Source organism: Mandrillus leucophaeus, unplaced genomic scaffold (genome assembly GCF_000951045.1).
Source record: "Mandrillus leucophaeus isolate KB7577 unplaced genomic scaffold, Mleu.le_1.0 Scaffold376, whole genome shotgun sequence".
Lineage (NCBI taxonomy): Eukaryota > Metazoa > Chordata > Mammalia > Primates > Cercopithecidae > Mandrillus > Mandrillus leucophaeus.
Genome location: NW_012103987.1, coordinates 3,050,756 through 3,071,231, shown reverse-complemented (window position 1 = coordinate 3,071,231; position 20,476 = coordinate 3,050,756). Strand labels below are relative to the sequence as shown.

Genomic DNA, 20,476 nt, shown 5'->3' with positions numbered 1-20,476 from the left:
AATATGTTGGGTGTTGGGTATATACTAAATGAAGGGTATTATTATAACAAGTGGACATGCTGGAAGTATGAGCAACTTACATATGTAGTTTGTGTGGACGGGCCTTCAGGGACTGCTTCTTCGGATCCCATAAGCTCCACTTCCACTTGATGATGAATGCTACTTGGCCTGCCCAACTCTGCCTAGATGGATGGTGAGCAACTTTGCGTGGTAAGCAAAGGCTGTTTTGTGCAAATGAAATCTCTTAGGCAACAGCTATCAGAAGAATAGGTGACTGCCTGTGGTAGTCTCTGTTTTAGGGAGGTGTCAGAGCTTTATCTGTCTTTAGGCAGATAAAGGGGCTTCAGAGGGAAACCTCTGCTTGCATCCTCTGTTTACCTTAGTAAGGTAGATGTAAATTTCCTTTAGAAATGGACAGCTTTTCAGAGCTATTCCTGCCTGCAGTTCTCAGAAAATCAACTCAAAATTTGCCAAAGAAATATATTCTGGGGTGGTATATTCTGGCTTCCTCTCATTCCATCAAATCTTTAGACATGAGAACAATTGACTGACCTGGTGCCTATTCAGTTTGCTGGTTTCCTGCCTATAAGGAGAGTTATGTTGAAGATCAGTGGTAGACCTGAAAGTCACATACTGGAAAAAAAGGAGGATAAGGAGAAAATGAATTGCTGTTCCCAAGTAATCGAGATTTGTTTCTTGTAGGGAAGATGATAGGGAAAAATATTGTGACCTGATAAAAGTGTTGATAAATTTAATAAGAGTTTGCCATCATCTGACTAAATGATATCATATGCCTTTCAGGATCTTTTCTGAAAAAGATCCTGAAACAGTTTGGCATACTCCCTCAGCAACACTGACATCTTCATGTGTTTACATAGACATTTCCTGCCCACTTTACCCTACTAATTGGCGCTAGGAGCCACCAAGTAATGTGGGGAGAAAAAAGGGGGCTACAAATGGCAGCTTTGAATTGGCTATATACACCAGTTTTATTTGGGGTGAGGATCAGTAGCAAAAAATGCATGACGCCTTCAGGATAGAAGGGAAGGAGGGGTTCATGGAAAAAAGCTGCAGGCCTGAAGGCTGCTGAAAGTTTTGGTAGGAACAGGTAACCTTTTCTGCATTAGTAGAGGTACGGGGGTTGCTGAGAGAAAAACCCAACTGCTTCCAGCCCTACTGGTGAAACTCCTTAGGGGCACTTAATAAGATCTGTTCCTTTGAGGAAAAGGAAACAAAGTAGCTTCATCTCAAAAAACAAACAAACAAACAAAAAAAAACTGCGATGAAGTTCTGGGCTGAGGAGGTGGCTGAGCAACCCAGCAACTACCGAAAATGTCATTAAGTGCTTGGCTGAGACCATGTGTCTTACACATCTAGAACACAATTTAGAAGATGAAAAGAATAGGCCGGGTGTGGTGGCTCACACTTGTAATCCCAGCACTTTGGGAGGCTGAGGCAGGCAGATTGCTTGAGCTCAGGAGTTCAAGACCAGCCTGGGCCACGTGGTGAAACCCCATGTCTGCCTATATATATATATACACACACACACAAAAATTAGCCGGGTGTGGTGGCACACACCTGTAATCCCAGGTACTCTTTAAAAAAAAAAAATTCTTCGAAAAAAAAAACGAATACATGTGCAGAACATGCAGGTTTGTTTCATAGGTATATGTGTGCCATCGTGGTTTATTGTACCTATTGACCCGTCCTCTAAGTTCCCTCCCCTCACCACCCCGCAACAGACCCCAGTGTGTGATGTTCCCCTCTGTGTGTCCATGTGTTCTCATTGTTCAACTCCCACTTATGGGTGAGAACATGCAGTGTTTGGTTTTCTGTTACTGTGTTAGTTTGCTGAGGATGATGGCTTCCAGCTTCATTCATGTCCCTGCAAAGGACATGATGTCATTCCCTTTTATGGCTGCATAGTATTCCATGGTGCAAATGTGCCACATTTTCTTTATCCAGTCTGTCATTGATGGGCATTTGGGTCGGTTCCATGTCTTTGCTATTGTAAATAGTGCTGCAGTAAACATGTGTACATGTGTCATTATAGCAGAATGATTTATATTCCTTTGGGCATATACCCAGTAATGAATCCCAGCTACTCTTGCTTAAACCCAGGAGGCAGAGGTTGCAGTGAGCCAAGATTGTGCCACTGCACTCCAGCCTGGGTGACAGAGTGAGATTGTCTCAAAAAAAAAAAGGGTGTGGTGGGCCTGTAATCCCAGCACTTTGGGAGGCTGAGGCAGGTGGATCACAAGGTCAGAAGTTCAAGAACAGCCTGGCCAACATGGTGAAACCCTGTCTCTACTAAAAATACAAAAATTAGCTGGGCGTGGTGGTGTGCACCTGTAATCCCAGCTACTCAGGAGGCTGAGGCAGGTGAATTGCTTGAATCCAGGAGGTGGAGGTTGCAGTGAGCCGAGATCGTGCCACTGCACTCCAGCCTGGGAGACAGAGCAAGACTCAGTTTAAAAAAAAAAAAAGAAAGAAAAGACATGAGTAAGGGTAAATAGTCTCAATTATGATGTTCAAGAGAGTTGCTGCTGTCTCACTCCAGTTATACAAAGTCACAAAGCCCTTAAGTTGTGTGATCAACCCACACCCAATGTTACAGGCGGAAAAAACTCAGCCTTCACTCTGATAAATTTATTAAAATAAGAACAAGCATCAGTTGTACATAGAAATAATCATTTGCACTAAGCATGGTACTAGAGCAGAAGAGCAGTTTTAAATATATATATTTTTAATCACAAAATATATCGGTTAAGGCACTATAATCCTGTCTCATGTTTTCAATAAATATGCTGGATTGTTTTTAAAGGCAGTAGTGAGTAACTGATTACATAAGTATAGGCACTATCCTATTAAAGACAAACTGCTGTGACCATTGCGTGTAACTTATTCTCAAAAGAACTGTTAGTTAAGATTAGCGTTTTTTAAAAAATGAGAATATGAAAATTATCACAGTTTTCTCTTTCCAATTTAGGTCTCTTCCAGAGAGACCTATATATTAAAAGGTGCTGTTTCTTCACATATTCCTTGGCAACAATGAATTATGCATAAAGTAAAAACATTGCCTCTTAGGAAGTAAAGTCATCAGAAGATGTTCGCAGAACAGCTTGAAATCTTTGGAATAGCTTTTTTTTTTTTTTTTTTTTTCTTCAACTGCAATAAAATCAGTGGAGTTCAGAAAACTCGACCTTTCAGCATCCAAGAAGGCAGCTTTGTAAGCACTTTCTGTTCAAGGAACTTTGTTAAGCAGCTGAGGGGAATCTGACCCAGCTCCTGTGTTGTCTAGTGTAGACAGGGCACCAGACTGGGAGTCAAGTGGCCTGGGTACTCCTTCACTGCCACCAGCATTTCCTAATAATGGCAAATTTACATTTTGTTACAGTGCTCAGCAGCTTACAAAGCACATACATGTGCATCATCACAGTTTGTTCACCTGTAAGATGAAAGGGCTGGATTCTTTGTTTTCTGTGGTCTTTCCAGTTCTAGTGCCTTGCTAGTCTGATAGTGTGAATTATTTTTTGTTATAGCTGACGCTGCTGCTGCAGTCAGGGCCATCCTTTCTGCAGGACACAGTGACCACAGCAAAGAGCGGGAAAGATAACTTTCCACAACATCGCCACATTGACCTCCTTTCATCAAAGCGCTGTACGCTATTAAAAGTCACCGTTTAACTGGAGTTACATTACTCACAGAGGCCATTAAGACGTCTCTTCTTATTAGACAATATAACTTTTGTGACAGAAATAGGCTGCACAGATCTCTAAGATTAAATTCATGTTATTGCACATTTTGTTTCTCCAGTCAGGTCTTCAACACGTAAGATATGATTACAACATTAAGGCTTTGTACAGCATGAAGTAAAACATCAGGAAGAATCTTGATGTGAGCCACACCTCTTTTAGAGTGAGAAAAAAAATTTTTTTTGTTTTGGTCAGTTGTACAGAAGAGGATGCTTAATCTGATATGTTTTATAACTGATAAATGACATTGTTAAGAGTGCAGGTTGGCAAGACATGCTGGAAAATATATTCACTTTTCATCAAGTAACTAGACACATGGTCAAAGCTTTAAGAAATCTGGGACCTGCCTGCTCAGATGCAGTAGAAAATACATAGAGCTAATTTTATTCTGAAATGTATAAGAATATTGCTTTCACCTGCTAAGAGTTGGTCTTCAGTTTGACTTTGTGTGTGTGTGTGTATGTATGTATATTTAAATTATAGACACAACTTTTACTTCATTATAAAAGATTAAAATGCATCATTGAGAAGCAATTTAATACAAAGCATCTAATCATAAAAATAGAAAAGGTAATCAAAGAGCACTTCAGAAAGAAACTCTGGAGCCCAAGGCATTAGTTCTTCTCCAGGGACCTGTAATAATCTGTCAGGACCTTCCATGCTTTGGGGGCCATGAAGCCGTCTGGGGGATTCTCTCCTTCCCGGGCGAGCTTCCTCATACGAGTTCCTGAGATGAAGTCAAACTCATTGTGCCTGTTACAGGGTGGCAACAAAGAACTCAGTGTAGGTAAATGATATCTGCCTTAAGGATTCCTGGAGTAGGTTATGGTTTTTGAGACCCACGTTCTTTCTGTAAAATGCTGCATCTTTGAAAGTGGGCACTCCTCTAAATCTTCAGGAACTTGCAGAAGAAAAGGGAAATAATGGCAGCTATCCATTCAGTATTTACCATGCACCTATACTGTTCCTGGGAAGTGTCTTGAGACCAGAGACTGTCTTCTATTTATCTGCCTACTTCTGTGAGCCCTCAGCATGGGGAGCAAGTGCGCCATAAATATTCATTGCAATCTCTGTGTTGCTTCTTTTCACTTAGTGTGCCAGGCACTCCGCGCATGCTCAAGAATGCATGTTGAAAGAGAAATATTTATGGATCATCTACTATATGCAAAAGACTGTAGTACAACTTTAGGGGACAAAATGTATAAGACCACATCCTGACTCTCAAGGGACTCAGTCCACTTGGGAGCATGTGGCAGTGCACTGGAGAGTTTTTCAAAGGGCCCAAATTCTGCCTCATCATTTCTATTATACAGATGTTGATAAAAGAATTTTCCCCTGAAAACCTACCTTGCTGGATCATAGAAGTCCATGGCTTTTTTGGCTTTGTTGTAGGCAGCCACTCGGAATGGAATGATTTCCACAGAGGTGAGGCCAGGGGCCATGCTCAAGACCTTGCCCCCATGAGTGGGTTCATACAGATCCTTCTTGGTTTCAGGATGGGGCATTCCTGCAGGGTCCCTGCCCACAATGTAGAAATTGGCCCCTGCAATCATCCGGGACCTGCAGTGCCACTGGACCTAGGAAATGTCACATAAGGGGCATGCTGGTCATTATGGGTTAAATCTGTGGGTCATGGTTTATGGAGACACCTTTATTCTGCTTTAAAAGTAATTCAGTAATGTGAGTCAACTAAGAATTGCAAGAAAATCACTGAGGTTCTAAGACTCCATCCACTCGTCATGCTTTGTTATGTTAGGTAGGGTAGGAGCTCTAAAGGTAGGCTTCCTCCCTCATAACTCAAGGTTGTATTTCTTCATCTCTTCTCCAAACAGGCTAGCAGGACAAGAACACTCAAATCTTAGTATTCTACAGAACTGTACGGATTTTACTTTCCAGTGCCTCCCTATTCACAATAAATTGCAGTTTAAAGGAAATTACAAACTCCAATATCTCATTATCTGACTGCCGTTAATGAGCTAATTACCTTCCACATGCAGATGCTGATTTCAGTGCAACGGAACACTTGCCCTCTTTAAAGTCCAGATAGCAACACAAAGGATGGAAAGGAGAGGTAGGGGCCTGGAACTTTGATCTGATTGAAGAGAATTAATTCATTAAACTCAGTTTGGGGCATTCCAAAGGGTTGAGACCCTTTCTATTCATCATACTTGCGGCAAACTCATTCAGATCCACTACAGTGGTGGTGCAGTGGGACAAAGAAAATCTGTTTGATAAGCTCACTGTGTTATGATAAAAGGGAGACATTTATCTTTTAAAGATATCCTCTCCTAATGAAGCTCACAGGGCATGGTGAGTAACTGGAACTTCTGAAATTGAATATTAGGTTAGATACAACTTGCCCTATAACCCAGTTAAGTTTCATTAGCCACCTCTTTCACTGGCCAACTTCCATATTCTCAAAGGCAATGTAAAACAGGTTTGATTTGATGTTTCTAGCATTTTTCTTTTTTTCTTTTTTTTTTTTTTTGAGACGGAGTCTTGCTCTGTTGCCCAGGCTGGAGTGCAGTGGTGTGATCTCGGTTCACTGCAACCTCTGCCACCCAGGTTGAAGTGATTCTCCTGCCTCAGCTTTCCGAGTAGCTGGGATTACAGGGGCACACCACCACACCTGGCTAATTGTATTTTTAGTAGATGGGGTTTCATCATGTTGGTCAGGCTGGTCTCGAACTCCTGACCTTGTGATCTGCCCACCTCGGCCTCTCAAAGTGCTGGGATTATAGGTGTGAGCCACTGTGCCCGGCCTTCTAGCATTTTTCAAATACTGAGTGGAAACATAATGAAGCTGGATAAAGAAGAGACACCAGAACATTCCAGAATCTGCTTATGAGGAAGCAGAAAGGATCCCAGAGACTCATTTACTCTTCTATGTAAAGTTTGAGTCTGAATTTCTGACTCTCAAAGCCCAGCTCTGGGAATTACTCACCTCTGTAGGGCCAGCATATAACATGGGAGATGGAAAGATGGCAACAATGGTTGACTTGGGATCCAGGACCCCTTCCTCGAGCACAGCCGCGTGCTGCTTCATCCGCCAGTCCAGAGGCACATCGTCATCTTTGGTCCAGCCCCCCAGAGGGTGTAGCAGGAGGACCGGGTGCTTGTAGCCCCTCTCTAGGAGCCTGCGGCGAGTGTCCTGCATCAACAAAGCATGGCCATTGTGGACAGGATTGCGCAACTGGAATGCAAACACCGCATCTGGGAAAGGAAAGCAGAAGAAGGAAGGTCACAGAAGCACATGGTATCATTTCTCCACAAGAACAGAAAGGACACAACCATATTTATTGTTTCGTGCATTCATTATCCACTGGCTTTTTTTTTTTTTTTTTTTTTTAGAAACAGTCTCACTCTGTCGCCCAGGCTTGGAGTGCAGTGAGCAATCTCGGGTCACTGCAACCTCCGCCTCCAGGATTCAAGTGATTCTCCTGCCTCAGCCTCCCGAGTAGCTGGGATTACAGGCGTGTGCCACCACACGCATCTAATTTTTGTATTTTTAGTAGACTCAGAGTTTCACCATGTTGGCCAGACTCATCTCGAACTCCTGACCTCAAGTGATCCACCTGCCTCAGCCTCCCAAAGTGCTGGGATTACAGGCGTGAGCCACTGCACCCAGCCTATCCACTGGCTTTTGATAATCAGCTGGAGAATACAGGTGGGTCTTTAAGAGGTGTTAATCCAATGCTAACCAACACCAGATGGCTGAGACAGGGATGAGACGCAGAGGCAGGAAGCTGCTTAGGGGGAGCCTAACTCAGGAATGAAAAGATGTGTTGCCAGGACCTTTCCTGTACACCAAGGCTCAGGCAGGGCGGGTGTTAATTAGTCCTCTTCTACCAGGGAGCCTAGAGGGAGGTGAGTAATTGTGAGGAACGTTTTCTGGGGCCTGTGCAAAGGGCAACAATCTAAAGATAGAAAAAAAATTTGCCTTCACTTTAAAGAAATCTCCAAAACTACTCCATTTAGTGATGGACTCCTGAGAACCTTAATTTTTTTATCTGGCAATGATATAATTTTTATGTCTATAATATGAAAAACTTGAGAAATACAGAAGAGCCCAAAATAGAATATAAAAATCACCAATAATCCTATTATTACTTTTTCTCCCTCTTTTTCAAAGTGTATACAATAAATAATAAAAATATTTTCATCCAAACTCCATCCCCAAGAGGATGTAACCTGCAGTTTGGGGCATGTGCTGCCAGACACTTTTCTGCCTCTATACACAGAAGTAGGTTAGGGATTTTAGAATTATGATGATATTTTGTTTTTTTTTTCCAAAATATGATTATGCTGCACATATTGTTCTGCAATTTGCTTTTTCACTTAATAAATACACTTTAGGTATCTCTATCAGTGAATATTTTAAACTGTTGAACAGTGTTCTAATATATGGTTCTAATATATAGTACAACTTTATAAAACTGTTTCCATATTATAGACATACCAACAGAAGATGTTTTCAGGTTATTTTTAACTATAAAAATACTGAAGCCAAGCATGATCCCAGCACTTTGGGAGGCTGAGGCAGGGGGATTGCTTGAGCTCAGGAGTTTAAGACCAGCCTAGGAAACATAGTGAAACCCATTTCTGCAAAAAAAATTTAAAAATTAGCAGAGTATGGTGACATGTGCCTTGTAGTCCCAGCTACTTGTGAGGTTAAGATGGGAGCATTACTTGAGCCCAAGCGGTTGAGGCTGCAGTGAGCTATGGTCATGCCATGGCACTCCAGCCTGGGTGACAGGGTGAGACCTGTCTTTTAAAGAAAATGCTGATTCCTGGTATCCTTAATTCTTTAATCAGAGGGTGGTTAGGAGTATTAATAAATGCAGTAGGGGCCGGGTGTGGTGGCTCACACCTGTAATCCCAGTACTTTGGGAGGCCGAGGTAGGTGGATCACCTGAGGTCAGGAATTTGAGACCAGCCTGACCAACATGTTGAAACCCTATCTCTACTAAAAATAAAAAAATTAGCTGGGTGTGGTAGCGGGCGCCTGTAATCTGAGCTACTCAGGAGGCTGAGGCAGGAGAATTACTTGAACCTGGGAGGCAGAGGTTGCAGTGAGCTGAGATCACGCCATTGCACTCCAGCCTGGGTGACAGAGCAAGACACCATCTCAATAAATAAATAAATAAATAAATAAATAAATAAAATGCACTAAGACCAACTTACATACCAGCATTCATTTCTTTACATTTCTGTTTGAGCTCCAGAGGTGTCAGACGGTATTGGTCCAGCCCATCATTCCACCTTATTTTCTCCAGCACCTGAAGGTCTCCACCAACCAACCAGTCCCCACTTTCCATCACCATCTAGAAAGAATATTGTTGTGATTGCTAATGATTAATCGTGATTTCTATTTTATCTGAAAAATTTTCTCCTTTTAGACCAATCTCAGGTTACAGTTAAAGAACTGCCTTCAGTTCTTCAGTATTTCTGGCACAGTATTTCTCAAACTTTTTGGTCTCTAGAACCGTTTATGCTCTTAAAAAATTATTGAGTACCCCCCTCCACCATGAGCTTTTGTTTACGTGGGTTATAGCTATCATTACTTTTCATATTAGAAATTTAAACTGAGAACATTTAAAAATATTTACCAATACATCTAAAGCTAACATTAATCAACCTACTGCCTGTTAACATATAAAACATTTTTAGTGAAAAATAAGCATTTTCCTCCCCGAATGTAGGAAGTATGGTATTGTTTTACATATTTGCAATCTTTTTAATATCTGACTTAATAGAAGACAGCTGGATTCTCATATCTATGTCTACGTTTAATCTGTAGTAATATATTGTTTTGGCTGAAGTATAAAAAGGAAGTCCAACTATAGGTAGGTAGCTAGAAAAGGGAAGAGGATTTGGATAGCCTTTTTGCACAATTGTGGATATTCTTATTTGATACTACACCAAAACTCAACAAGTGTCAATTTCTTAAAGGTTTAAGTTGCACTGTGGAATCTGAAGTCATATTAATGCACTTTTCATACTCTGTTACATTAAAAATCCATTGTGCTTTGGATTAATCATTTACCCATGAATGATTTTGCAATATTATATATTGGAATTAGAAACTATTAGTTCACTGAGTTCGTAAGTCTTCCAAATGTTGACATATTTTATTACAGGATTTTTAAACACACAAGTGTTAATATCATTACTAGTCTCATCAAAAAGTTTTCTAAGTACTAGGAATCTGCCAACCTTATGGTGGTGAATAAAAATTTTCCAAAAATTTTTTGCTTGAAATTTCAAGATTTATCATTGGCAATGAATACTCTCAGCTGTTTTCCTTGAATTATCAGGTTCACTTTGTTCAGTTTGAAAAATATCTACCAAATAGTCATACCTGAATAACCATAGTTTATCACTCATGCTTTCAAGTAAACATGATGATCCATGAAAAAAAAAATAGTGGCCAGTATTGCTTGTAGCACAAACCATCGTACAAGTACTTTTCCTTAAGACAACCATTGTACATTGGTATATGTAGCAGAAGTACTTTAATGTGTACTTCCTCTTTTGTAATGGAATATTAAAAAGATGTGGACTCAAGGGCCAAGATTTAATCATCACTTTTACAGCTTCATCAAGAACAGTCTTAGGTGAAGCTAGCATTGCTTTTATTGCAAGTGCATGATGATGAATAGTACAGTGACTATGGATATAGTTGTCATTGTCTCGAGTCTAAAGTGACAGCAGTTTTAGCCACTATTGCTTTTGTACCAGCAACTCAAATGTCAATACAGAGAAAAAGGCAAAGAATGTCTTAGTATTATGAACACAGTTTTGAGCTTGGGGATTCTCTAGAAAGATCTTGGGAACCCTCAGTTTTGTAAACCGTACTTGAGAACTGCTGCTAGTACATTCCTAATACAGTCTGATGTATCTTAGACTATTTCCAATAAAGACCTAAATTAGAGACCCTGGGGGAAAAAATCAGACAGCTTGTTTTCTACTGGTTAATTAGTGTTGAGCACAATTTCTATGGAAATTCTCAAAAGCAGCAGCCTTCTTCAATTACATCGCATTTTAAAACAAAAGGAAATCTCCAAAGAGCAGCAAAATGTAGCTAAATTCACTTCTAAGGCTAAACGTAGACTATTAGCTAAACCCTATTTTTTAAAAATAATCTTTGACAAGGGTACCAGGACCACTGAATGGGGGAAAGAACAGTCTCTTCAACAAATAATGTTGGCAAAACTGGATATCCACATGCAAAGGAATGAAGTTGGACCCTTACCTTACATCATATACAAAATTTAACTCAAAATGGATGAAAGACCTAAAAGTAAGACCTAAAGCTTTTAAACTCTTACAAAAAATAGAAGGGAAAAAGCTTTATGATATTGGAGTTGGAAATGATTTATTAGACATGACATCAAAAACATGAGCAAAAAAAGCAAAAAAAAATTGCAACTACTTCAAACATATGTGCATCAAAGAACACAACAGTGAAAAAGCAACCTATAGAAAGTGAGAAAATATTTGAAAATCATATTTTCTGATAAGGGGTTAATATCCAGAATATATAAAAACTCCTACAACTCAATGACAAAAAAATTAACCCAATTAAGAAATAGGCAAAAGACTTGAATAGACATACCTTGAGATGATCTACAAATGGTCAAAAGCATGTAAGATGCTCAGCATCATTAATTATGAGAACTACAAATCAAAACCACAATGAGATATCATCTCCCATCCATTAGGATGGCTACTATTAAAAAAACAGAAAATGTCTGGGCACAGTGGCTCACACCTGTAATCATGAGCCACTGTGGATTGGCTCACGGCAGGTGGATTGTTTAAGCCCAGAGTTTGAGACCAGCCTGGGCAACATGGTAAAGCCCCATCTCTGCATAAAATATAAAAATTAGCCTGGCGTGGTCGTGCATGCCTGTAGTCCCAGCTCCTCGGGAGGGTGAGGTGGGAGGATCACCTGAGCCTGGGAAGGTTGAGGCTGCAGTGAGCCATGATTGTGTCACTGCATTTCAGCCTGGGTGACAGAGACCCTGTCTGTCTCTCTCACACACACACATACAGAAAAGAGAAAAATAAAAAGTGTTGGTGTTGGCGAGGATATAGAAAAATAAAAATTGGAACCCTTGTACACTGTTAGTGGGATTGTAAAAGGTGCAACCACTATCAAAAACAGTATGGAGGTTCCTCAGTGAATTAAAAATGGAACTACCGTATGATCCAGCAATCCTACTTACGGGTATATATTTAAAGGAAATGAAAGGGTCTTGAAGAAATACTTGTATACTCATGTTTATAGCAGCACTATTCAAATAGCCAAGAGGTGGAAGCAACCCAAATGTCCATAGATGGATGAATGGGTAAATAAAATGTGGTATACACATACAAGGGAATATCATTCATCCTTTAAAAGGAAGGAAATCCTGTCACATGCTATAACGTGGCTGAACCTTGAGGACATTATGCTAAGTGAAATAAGCCAGTCGCAAAAAAGCAAATATTACATGATTCCACTTATATGAGGTATCTAAAGTAGTCGAATTCATAGAGACAGAGAGTGGAATGGTAGTTACCAGGGGCTGGAGGAAGGAAGAATAGGGGAGTTGCTTTTATTTTTGTTTTGGTTTGAGACAGATCTCGCTCTGTCACCCAGGCTGGCATGCAGTAGCTCACTGCAGCCTCTACCTCTGGGGCTTATGCAGTTCTCCCACCTCAACCTCCCAAGTAGCTGGGACTACAAGCATGCCACCACACCTGGCTAATTTTTAAATTTTTTTTGTAGAGACAGGGTCTCACTATGATAACTAGGTAGGTCTCAAACTCCTCCTAGGGAGGAGGGCTCAAGCAATCCTCCAACTTCGGCCTTCCAAAGTGTTGGGATTACAAGTGTGAGCCACCATGGCTGACCGGGGAGTTGTTTAATGGGTATAGAGCTTCCATTTTGCAAGATGACAAAGTTCTGGAGATTTGGTTCACAACTATGTGAATACACTTAACATTACTGAGTTGCACATTTACAAAAGGTTAAGATGATAAATTTTATGTTCTGTTTTTACCCTAATTTTTTTTTTTTTTAGAGGAACCACCATTTCTTTAACTCACTGAGGATTTCACTGAGGTTGCTAGCAATCACTTTTCTAGTCCCAGTCTCAGCTGAAAATGTGACTTCAGGAAAGGTGGGTGTGAAGAGCACCTGGAGACCTCTAGGAGAACCACCTTCATAGTGTCCCACACATTAGATGGCCCAATTCTGGCCCCCTTTTGTTGTGTCCATCCCATAAAGGCAAGAAGACCCTTGGTGGGAAGACCCACCCAGAGTCATCACCTACTCTTTTGATCACAATCTGCGTACCCAGAACTCTAGAATTTCCTGCCCAATCAATTCTGAGCTTGCTGCTAGGGCCTGGAAGAGCTTCATCTCCCAACCTGTCTTTCTAGGGTGGACCACACACTCAGAGCAGCCCTAGTTCTGAAGGCGGGCCAAGCAGGGAGGGTCTGTGGAGGTTGTGGAGAGAGCTCAGCCATGCAGCCCAGGGTACCCACAAATCAGTCCAGAGGACCCACATAGCACAGGAAGAGGCCTAGCATAGAAGGAGAAGGGAGAGTTGGTGAAAGGCCAAGGGCCAACTCTCCACACACTACCATATTCTGATGCAGAGCCCAGAAGTCTATATTTGAACCTGGCTTTCCAGTTTGTGATCAAGGCACAGTTGTCAAAGTAGAAGGATCGACCATATTTTATTTAGCAGTTTGTTAGTTATACATGTAACTTTTAAATATGATGTATGGCTCTCCATTTGTATTCTTGCTCTGGACCCCACAAATATTAGGGGTGAGCCAGGGTTGAAGAATGGTTAAACCAATGAAAAAGAAAAATATGGCTGCGCACGGTGGCTCACTCCCATAATCCCAGTACTTTGAGAGGCTGAGGTGGGCGGATCACGAAGTCAGGAGTTCAGACCAGCCTGGCCAATATAGTGAAACCCTGTCTCTACTAAAAATACAAAAAATAGCCGGGTGTGGTGGCAGGCACCTGTAATCCCAGCTACTCAGGAGGCTGAGGCAGGAGGATCACTTGAACCTGGGAGGTGGAGGGTTGCAGTGAGCTGGGATTGTGCCACTGCACTCCAGCCTTGGCAACAGAGCGAGACTCTGTCTCAAAAAAAAAAAGGAAAAGGAAAGAAAAAAGAAAAGGAAAACATAGCAACCTTTGTTTTTTCCTATAAGTTTAAATATTTTCCATCTGGTATTGAAGTATAATCAGTTACAGAGGTGTGTCTCTCATAGTCACTGACACAAATACATACTTACAGCCAATCTTACTCCTCAAACATGTAATGGTTCTACAATCCTTCCCCTAATCAAACCCCATAGACCTTTCACCACTTTCCAAACACAACTTGGTTACCTGAAATGTTACAGAGAAGAGGGAGGCAAGAATGAGTGAGAGAAAGCTGATTTGAAACACCTAGTAGGAAGACACGAAGATAGTGATGGTGGACCTGGTTCACATCCCCGTTATGACCAGATATTGGGGTTTACGATGACCTGCATTCCAGAGAGGTTCAGGGAGTGGAGTATTGGGATAGAGCAGTGGTTCTAAACAGAGGCTGATTTAGTCACTCCTGGTAACATTTGACATCTGAAGATAATTTTGACTGTGACAATTGAAGTGCTATTGGCATCTAGTGAACAGAGGCTAGAGATGCCACTAAATACCCTACATTGCACAGAACTGCCCTCTCAATGAAGAATTATCTAGTCCAAACTGTCAACAGTGCTGAGGCTGAGAAACCCTGGGGTAGACAGAAGGCAATTATGCGAGGTTTTTGTATGTGTTTTCATGGCCTCTTGAAATAATTCAAGAATATTTTCAAATATCCATACCTATACATATACTTTCTCCTCATTGCTTAGAGTTGAACACAACACAATTTTGAGAGTTGACCACCAACCCCCCTGAGGATGCAGTAATTTATTCTGGACACTAGGGGTCCACCCTGTATTGCTCTATCTACTGGTGAAGAGGGCATCAAACCAAATTCATCCAGCATCCAGCCTAAAAACCTTTCTGTTTGAAGAGAAACATTAAAACTATGAGTTTGGCATTTCTGGGATGGGGAGGGACAAGGTGCATCTCTATCCCTAAGGTGGCCCAATTATCACCAGAACTGTGTACAGGTGTCAGGAAGGGAGATCCAGAGGCTCTGCTTAATTTCCCAGGGCTTTGTGGCCTAGAAGTTCCCAGCCCCTTTCAAGCTTCCTGCCAAAGACAGCAGCAGGGCCGCAGCTAGAGGATTTGCAGAACTGGATGCATGAAAAGGAATGAGGAGCAGGTTTCAGCAGCCCAGTGAAGTAGCAAATAGGGAACTGGGCTCAAAATTACACACAAGAATGCATAAAGGAGAGGATAAGCTCAACCACTGAGGTAAAGACTAAGAAAGCTATTATAAATAGGCTCAAAGAGGCCAAGAAGAGGAAGACTCAAAAGCAAATCTGGAGATGAGGGAATGCACTATTTGGAAAAGGAGGAGCAGCTGAGGGTGGGAAGGTGACAAAGAATGCAAAAAGGGAGCAGAGAGAAGTGAAAGTAACCAGAAAGAAGGAAGGAAATGGTGGGTTCAGGAAGATAAGGTCATGATGAAAGAGTGCAGAGAACAGAATCAAAGAGAAGAAAAACTAATGCATACAAGAGGAGAATATATATACACACACACACACACACACACATATACTCCTCGTGTATATATATATACACACACACACACATTCATATCTATGATATCAATCCTAGTCACAGAATCTGGGGCTTTAAGGAATCTGGAGGTGATGTAGATTTAATGTCCTCATTTTCAGAAGAGAAGGCAGTTTTACAGAGGGGAAGTGGCAGAGTTCAAATGCACAGAGCTTTCATATCAAAGCCAAGACCCAAATCTCAGACTCCTGCAAACCAGATTCTTCTCACCACTGCACTCACTGCCTCTCATCAGTGGCCCCCATGTTGATGTTTCAGTTTCACCTATCACAGGTATGAAAGCGGCAAGTCCAAATTACTCTGGGAGGACAAAGAAGGGGCACTCAGTCATGCTCACGTGTCATGGGAGTCAGCGCTGACTTCTGAAAGGAGGTAATAAGGGCTGGAGGCAGAGGTGGAAGAAACAGTGTGCCAGGTTGAAGGATGAGTATGTGCAAAAGTCAGAGAGAGCATGATCGAATGACCAGCTCTGGAAGGACTGGACGAGGGAATGTATTGGCTGGTGGTGGCAAGAGGCTTTGCGGTAAATTGTATCTTAATAAAGGGGTTTCCAAAGAAAGGTTGAATAATTCACTCTAGCTAAAGAGTGGGAGATTAGGGGGGAGTAAGAAAAGAGAAAGGGAAGAATTGAAATGTACTGACCCAAGATGAAATAGAAGAGGAGTGAATGAATTCAAGCAATACCTGAAAGCTACATTTGGCAGGACTTGGTGACTGAATGGACAAGGGGAGAAGAGAGAAGCAAGAATGGCATCCAGGTTTTGGTCACAGGCCACCATTTGGATGGTGAAGCTATCACTAAGGTAGGAGACATAGTAGGGGGAACAGGCTTGGGGGGAGGTTAAACATGTTGAGTTTGAGGCACTTGCAGGATATATGCAGGGGGAGCCATAAAGAAAATAGCTCCAAACAATTATTTAACTCAATAGTTTCAACCTTCACAGCACATTAGAATCATGGGCAGCTTTAACTACCTACCCCTCAATAATCAGATGTGACTCAAAGCCAATTAAATGAGAAATCTGTGAGGATGGGATCCAGTCACGGGTGATTCGTAAAGCTCCTCAGGTGATTCTGTTGATGTAACTTACCATATGGTTTTCATTATGGAGCTAAAGGCTATAAACTCTCCTTCCTGTCTTTCATTGAGAAGTCACATTCTGTTCTCTTGGTTTGTACAAGAAAATGTACAGTGCAAAACAGGAGTGATGATTCTTAGTTACCTCACCAAGAGCACTGTGAAAAATAATTACTACTTGACAAATATTTGGGAGCCATGGATGAAAGGCAACAAAGCCCCAGCAAGCATTAGTTTTACAAGTTTCACCTGCTCCTCGTGATAATTTCATCTGAACGCATGGCACATGGTTCTATATTTAGTGACACCAAACAGAGGGTTGGATGCCTTGAATGGAAGGTCAAGAATGACGTTGGTGATAAGCTCTGTAACGAAGGCCGACCATTTCTTAGTGACTCTATTTTCCTTGCAAATATCATTCCCAGTGCCACATGGAAATAGAATAAGGCCCAGGATTATACTTTTGGAAGTAATTACTTTTGGAAGCTGTGGGGTTCTAAAAACCAATGTTAAAGTGTTTTTGTGGGTTTCAGAGTGCTAAAAAAAAGGACACAACGAAAAGAATTATTTTGCCAATAAAACTTGTGTGTTTGGTACATGTAACAATCTTCAACAATCTTCATCAATCTCTCTCACTTTTGCACAAAATGTCTACAGAGTGAGTGGCTTTCTCTCTCTGGTTATCCAAAGCTCATTTCTCACCATTAGCTCCCTGGGAATGTTTATTGAGTCCCTCTAATAACCTGAAGGTACAGAGTCACTGAAAATATTGTCAAAGCCACAAGTCATGCCACCATTCTCCCTGGCTTCTAAGAAATTCTAAAATTCTGAGTTCCATCTGCCAGCATACATTGTAAGGAATGATGAAAAAAATACGGGCATACCTGAGAGACACTGCAGGTTCAGTTCCAGACTACTGCAATAAAGTGGATATTGTAATAAAGGAAGTCACACAAATTTTTTGGTTTCCCAGTGCATTTTAAAAGTTATGTTTACACGATACCATAGTCTATTAAGTGTGCAATGGCATTGTCTTTAAAATGTAATACATCTAAACTTTCTTTTTTTTTTTTTTTTTTTTTTTGAGAAAGGGTCTCACTCCTATAAGCCAGGTTGGAGTGCACTGATGCAATCACAGCTCACTGCAGCCTTGACTTCCCAGGCTCAGGTGATCCTCCCACCTCAGCCTCCTGAGTAGCTGGTACTACAGGTGCGCACCACCATGCCCTGCTAGTTTTTTGTATTTTTAGTAGGGAGAGGGTTTCGCCATGTTGCCAAGGCTGATCTCAAACTCCTGGGCTGAAACAATCGGCCTCCCAAAGTGTTGGGATTACAGGGTGAGCCACCACGCCCAGCCTATCTTAATTTAAAAATACCTTTTTGCTAAAAATATTAATGATCCTCTGAGCCTTCAAAGAGTTGTAATCGTTCTCCTGGTGGAGGATCTTACCTTGTGTTAATGGCTGCTGACAAATAAGGGTGATAGTTGCTGAAGTCTGGGGTGGCTGTGGCAATTTATTAAAATAAGACAACAATGAAGTTTGTCAGATCAACTGACTCTCTGTAGCATGAGATGCTGTTTGATAGCATTTTACCCATGGTAGAAATTCCTTCAAAATTGGAGTCAATCCTCTCAAAGGTTGCCACTATTTTATCAACTAAGCTTACATAATATTCTAAATACTTTATTGCCATTTCAAAAGCATCTTCACCAGGAGTAGATTCCATCTCAAAAAAACAATTTATTTGCTCATCCATAGGAAGCAACTCCTCATCCTTTCAAGTTCTATCATGAGATTGCAACAATTCAGTCACTTCTTCAGGCTCCACTTCTAATTCTAGTTATCTTGCTATTTCCACCACATCTGCAGTTACTTCCTCCACTGAAGTCTTGAACCCCTCAAAGTCATCCATGAAGGATGAAATCAACTTCTTTCAAACTCCCATTAACGTCAATAGTTTAACCTCTTCCCACGAATCGCAAATGTTCTTAATGGCATCCAGAAAGGTGAATCCCTTCCAGGAGTTTTTCAGTTTACTCTGCCCACATCCATCTGAGAAATCACCATCTAGAGCAGCTATACCCTTACAAAATGTATTTCTTAAACAATAAGACCTGAAAGTTGAAATTACTATTTGATCCGTGGGCTGCAGAATGGATGGTGTTATGCATGAAAACAAATTAATCTCCTTGTACATCTTCCTCAGAGTTCTTGGGTAACTAGGTGCACTGTCAATTAGCAGTGATATTTTGAAATGAACCTTTTTTTGAGCAGTTGGTCTCAATAGTGGGCTTAAAATAGTCAGTAAATCATGCTATAAACAGATGTGCTATCATCCAGGCCTTGTTTTTCCATTTATAGAGCACAAGAAGAGTAAATTCAGCATAATCCTTAAGGACCCTAGGATTTTCAGAATGGCCAATGAGCACTGGCTTCAACTTAAAGTCACCAGCTATACTAGCTCCTAACAGGAGAGTTAGCCTGTCCTTTGAAGTTTTGAAGCCAGGCATTGACTTCTCTTCTCTAGCTCTGAAAATCCTAGGTGGCATCTTCTTCCAATAGAAGGCTGTTTCTTCTACACTGAAAATCTGTTGTTAGTGTAGCCACCTTCATCAATGATCTTAGCTAGATTTTCTGGGTAACCTGCTGCTGCAGCTCCTACATCAGCACTTGCTGCTTCACCTTGTACTTTTACGTTATGGAGATGGATTTTTTCCTTAAACTCCTTGAACCAACCTCTGCTAGCGTCCAACTTTTCTTCTGCAGCTTTCTCACCTCTCTCAACCTTCATAGAACTGAAGAGAGTTAGGGCTTTGCTCTGAATTAGGTGTTTTGGCTTAAGGGAATGTTGTAGCTAGTTGGGCAAGACCACTCAAACGTTCTCCATATCTGTTAAGGAAACCAAAATACTTTACCTCAAAATATATTTCCTTGACATAGTTTAAGATGGCTATTCAGAAGGGCTGGAAAATACAAAAATAGCTAAAAATCTGCCTTTTGTAGGGGACATTTGCATTTGAAGAGAAAATCTACATTGATACAGCCAGGCTCTCTCTAAGAGCCTTCCCTTGCTGGGTCTAGGAAACATTAACTGAGACTCTGACACATTTAAAGGTCTGAAAGAAACATTTACCTTTAAAATTTCATGTCATCTATATAACAAGACCATCTTTGCTACCCAGGCCTTCTCTTCTCTCCCTCCCATAACCTGTCTTACCAGCATAACCTAATTTACTGCCATAACCTGGTTTTGGCCATCCTCTGAGCCCTGATTTTTTCTATAATCTCAGGATGGTATACAAGCTTCTCTACCCCATCAGGGGTAAGGAGTAATCACTCTGCGATTTTCCCCCTGTGTGCACTAATAAATCTGCATGCCTTTTCTTATTAACCTGCCTTTTGTCGGTTGCCTTTTCAGCAAAACTTCAGGGGGCGAAGAGGAAGTTTTCCCGTGACCCCTACATTGGCAATAAGGTTGCTTTGCTTCCTTATCATTTGCTTGCTCACTGTGTGTAATTTTCTCCAATAACTTTTCCTTTGCATTTACAACTTGGCTAACTGGCCCAGGAGGCCTATTTCAAATTTCTTTCTTTTTTTTTTTTTTGAGATGGAGTATCACTCTTGTTGCCAGGCTGGAGTGCAATGGCGCTCTCTCGGCCCACGGCAACCTCCGCCTCCTGAGTTCAAGCGATTCGCCTGCCTCAAGCTCCCGAGTAGCTGGGATTACATGCATGCACCACCATGCCCAGCTAATTTTGTATTTTTAGTAGAGATGGGGTTTCTCCATGTTGGTCAGGCTGGTCTCGAACTCCCGACTTCAGGTGATCTGCCAGCCTTGGCCTCCCAAAGTGCTGGGATTACAAGTGTGAGCCACCATGCCTGAGCCCTATTT

General features: G+C 41.4%; 1 protein-coding gene across 4 annotated transcripts in view; it reads right to left on the bottom strand.

Moving 5' to 3' along the window:
- Positions 1-2,634: 2,634 nt before the first annotated feature.
- The window catches only part of PAPSS2 (3'-phosphoadenosine 5'-phosphosulfate synthase 2), a 97,966-nt gene continuing 80,124 nt past the window's right edge, over positions 2,635-20,476 (bottom strand). For all 4 annotated transcript variants that reach the window (XM_011990293.1, XM_011990291.1, XM_011990294.1 and 1 more), the window contains 4 exons: positions 8,944-9,079; positions 6,700-6,968; positions 5,103-5,332; positions 2,635-4,508 (listed from right to left, as the gene is read on the bottom strand). In XM_011990293.1, the coding sequence (XP_011845683.1) occupies positions 4,370-4,508; positions 5,103-5,332; positions 6,700-6,968; positions 8,944-9,079 (774 nt within the window). In that variant the 3' untranslated portion in view covers positions 2,635-4,369. The remainder of the gene's footprint in view (positions 4,509-5,102; positions 5,333-6,699; positions 6,969-8,943; positions 9,080-20,476) is intronic.